At 40.2% G+C, this 3,995-nt stretch overlaps 1 protein-coding gene across 1 annotated transcript in view; it reads right to left on the reverse strand.

The window, feature by feature from the left end:
* Positions 1-269: 269 nt before the first annotated feature.
* pdk2a (pyruvate dehydrogenase kinase 2a) overlaps positions 270-3,995 on the reverse strand; it is a 9,823-nt gene continuing 6,097 nt past the window's right edge. The window contains exons 9-11 of the mRNA XM_037691636.1: positions 2,947-3,057; positions 2,492-2,605; positions 270-1,281 (exon numbers count right to left, since the gene is read on the reverse strand). Of these exons, the coding sequence (XP_037547564.1) occupies positions 1,138-1,281; positions 2,492-2,605; positions 2,947-3,057 (369 nt within the window). The 3' untranslated portion in view covers positions 270-1,137. The remainder of the gene's footprint in view (positions 1,282-2,491; positions 2,606-2,946; positions 3,058-3,995) is intronic.

Genomic DNA, 3,995 nt, shown 5'->3' on the forward strand with positions numbered 1-3,995 from the left:
AGCCTTCGGCTGCGTGAACCTCACATGCCCTGAACGCTAAACAGCCGTAAGACACGGCCTCAGCCGTTTCGTTTCTAACCTCTGCCTCACTTGGCTCTGGTCCAGAAACGGCAGGAAAACCACGACCCGCCTCAGAGGAGCAAGCAAAGCAAAACTCCCGCAAGTTGTTTTGTTTTGAAGCGTCTGGCAACACAAAGTCCAGATGCAGGGAAACTAAACGGCAGGATTCCTGCAAGCAAAAAACAACACTCAGATTCCAGGTAGTTCTCTTTTTATTTACAGTATTTACAATATTTTCAGTCAGAAACAAAAGTGTGGCTATAAAAAAAACTTTATCTGCGAGACGTAGACAAACGAACTGTTCTGAACACATCTGGACCCGAGACGTTCTCATTTGGCACGGAGTAAAAAATAAAAACAGACACTGGCTGTATTGAGCCACTAAGCACCTCCTTGAGCTTAATAACACGTGAACTCAGCCTCCACAAGGCTGGAAAACACTTGGCGGGTAAAAACTCAGGTCCATGCGGAGCTGCGGTTTCTAGATTATAATCCTAACACAAAAAAATACACAAAAACACGGGAGGATTACGATCAGCCTGGTCCAGAACGCCGACAACACCGTCAGCCGTTTGGCAGAAACATTAAAGAAATGCAAAAACAGAAGTTGTTCAAATGTTTAAAAACAGTTTACAGTACCAAGAGAAATTGAACAAGGTGCAAATCTTAGATTAACGGTTCAAGTATTCCAACAGCCCGAGCCTTTGGGTGGGTTTGCTGCTGCCAGGCTGCACATCTGGTTCTGCTTGTGGAACACCTCGGACCTTCTCGGGGCTTTACGTCCTCTTTTCACTTTACGAGTCCACTCAGATTCTAATTTACTTCAAACGCCCGTAACACGCTGGGCGCTGCCTCCTCCATTGACTCCGCCCACTCCCCCGTTAATGACATGACTCCGCCCTCTCTGTCGAGCTGCTTCCTCCAACCAACATGCGTCTGTTAAAAACCAAAAGAAAGGTGGCACAAGCTGAAAGGGACAGGCTGAAACCTGCTCTGGTTGCAGGAGACGTCGCGGGACCGCAGGGACTTAATTCTGTTTTTAGCTGCGAAGCGTCAGTTCGGTGCACGCAGAGACCCTCACTGGGCCGTCTTGAAGTTTCGCAGGTCCAGAGGTTCTTTACTGGGAACGCACCAGTCGTCGGCCTCGTGGCTCATTTTGTAGTTCCTCAGGGCGGTTTTGTTGTAGACCGGCAGCCGTTCGATGGAGTCCGTGGACAGAGCCTGCGGGGGCAACGAACAGATTTACAAACAGACGTCCGTCAAAACGTTCGGCTCATTCAGGAGACTTCGGCTGTTCCTTTTAGACTTTGAAAAATATTTAACTGTATTTACAAATGATTTCCCAACAAAACATCTAACGTCTTCGGTTCATTCTTCTCCGAAACCTGCTTCAGCAAACACGCTGGTTTGGTCTTGTTAGGATAATTTTAGCAACTTTAAGTTTTAAACAAGCATTTTATTATTTTAGCTTCTAACTAGCTTTTTGATACTTCTGTTCGTTACGTTCTAGTTGTTTTATATTTTATATGTTTAGCTACTGTTCTTCTATTTTTAGTTTTTAGCAACTTTTAGCCAACGTTATGTTACTTTTAGCTTTGAATTAGTGCTTTGCTTTTTTATGACATTTTGGCAGCATTTCCCTACTTTTAGCTAAGGGTCTGCATCTTTTAGCAACTGTTATTCTTTTAGCTAGTGTTCTTATAGCTAAGGGTCTGCCTCTTTTAGCTCCTGTTCTTTTTTTAGCTGTTGTTCTTTTAGCTAAAGATCTGCCTCTTTTAGCTACTGTTCTTCTTTAGCTGATGTTCTTTTAGCTAAGGGTTTGCCTCTTAGCTACTGTTCTTCTTTTAGCTACTGTTCTTCTTTTAGCTAGTGTTCTTCTTTTAGCTAAAGATTTGCCTCTTTTAGCTAGTGTTCTTCTTTTAGCTAAAGATTTGCCTCTTTTAGCTAGTGTTCTTCTTTTAGCTAAAGATTTGCCTCTTTTAGCTAGTGTTCTTCTTTTAGCTGGTGTTCTTTTAACTAAGGGTCTGCCTCTTAGCTACTGTTCTTCTTTTAGCTAAAGATTTGCCTCTTTTAGCTAGTGTTCTTCTTTTAGCTGGTGTTCTTTTAGCTAAGGATCTGCCTCTTTTAGCTACTGTTCTTCTTTTAGCTAAAGATTTGCCTCTTTTAGCTAGTGTTCTTCTTTTAGCTGGTGTTCTTTTAGCTAAGGGTCTGCCTCTTAGCTACTGTTCTTTTAGCTAGTGCTCTTTTAGCAAAGGTTTTGCCCTTTTTAGCCAGGGTCTGATCTTATTTCAGCTACTGTTCTCCCTGTTTTAATTTTAAGAACTCAGTTTCAGCTTCTTCAACATTTTTCAGCAGCTTTTGGGCCCGCAGCGTTCTGCGAGCTAAAGGGTTTAAAACCTGTCACCAGGTTTCACCTCCACCTTCGGCTCACCTTCAGGTAGATGACGGCGTCCGTGCCGAAGGCCTCCATGGAGTAAAGCTGCAGGTCGCCCTGGAAGTATTTGGCGTAGAGGCGAGAGATGGGGAGGCCGTAGCCGAAACCAGCCTGCAGAGAAAGATTAGGCATTTCATTTATATTATTTTAAATATTTTTCAATTAAGAAGTTAAATAATCTAATTTGGATTATATACTTTACAATTTAATTAAGATTTATAGTTTAGTTACCTGAAAATATTTAAATAAAGTTGATTAAATGCTTTTATTTTTTTAAATTATAAAATAAAAAACACAGTTTATATAGATTTGTTTTTACTTCCTGTTCCTGTTTATAGTCAGCTTGTGTATAATTTTGTATCGATGACGCAGATTTTGACGGTTATCCTTCAAAATTATGAAAATAATCATCAAATAAATAAAAACAACATCCAGAATGTTTGTTTTCTTACCAGCGGCGTCCTGGAGTGGTCTCCTATCTGAGGAGCAGGAGCTGTGGAGTACATGTAGCTGAAAAGGTTCTCGATCTTACGGAACGGGACTCCACCACCTCTGTCGCTCACCTACAGACGGAGAAAAACCAGAGAAGAAGAGTTGGAGTCCACGGTCCGTTGGTTTATTCTGAATATTTCAGTTGGAAAATTGAATAAATAAATTAAATGGATTTAAAAATCAGAGAAAGCACAAAAGCCTGAGTTCAAATCAAAAACATGATTCAGATGAAAGCAGGCGAGCGAAGAGATAAACCCGGGTCCTGGTGACCCGAGTCAGAGTCAACAGAACCGGTCGGATCAGAGTTGTTACGAAACCAGAACACACGTTACATAACCGGGACGAAGAAACAGAAAAAAACACTTCTGCTCAGAAGTAACAGCCAAATGTCAAAGTTGTGAGATTTACGATGAAAGTTTATTGAGCTAGTTTAAAGACGGATTTATGAATTTATTAAAGTGGTTTTCACACTAAACTAAACTCCCGTCAATCTGCTGCTAATAAACGGATTTAAACAGGAACACCGTATTTTTGTCCACTAAGAGATTTATTTACTGTGAATAGATTCAAAGTTTACATTTTTGTTTTCCTGGTTTTTATTTATCGATACGTTGTTGTTTTTTTAAAACTTAACAAAATTTACACTTTGTGCTATTTTAGCCGTTCATATATCGAAACGTTCGGCTCATTTAGGAGATGATGCTCTGACTTGTGTATTTTGTAACTTATTCCTTTAAAAACATTTTATTTCTGCTTCAGCAAACTAACTGTTTTTGACTTCCTATGCGAATTTTAGCTACTCTTTTGCTACGTTTAGCTTTTAGCTACCTTTTTCTACATTTAGCTGTCTTTCTGACCATTTCAGTTTTTATTTATTTTTCACTACTTTTAGCTTGAAGCTAGCCTTGTGCTACATTTAACTTTTAATTAGGGTAGCTTTTTGCTACATTTGGATTTAGCTAGTGTATTGCTCCTTTTAGCTAGCTTTTTGCTGCTCTTGACTTAGCTA

The sequence above is a fragment of the Nematolebias whitei genome, chromosome 17 (genome assembly GCF_014905685.2).
Source record: "Nematolebias whitei isolate Nwh7 chromosome 17, NemWhi1, whole genome shotgun sequence".
NCBI lineage: Eukaryota > Metazoa > Chordata > Actinopteri > Cyprinodontiformes > Rivulidae > Nematolebias > Nematolebias whitei.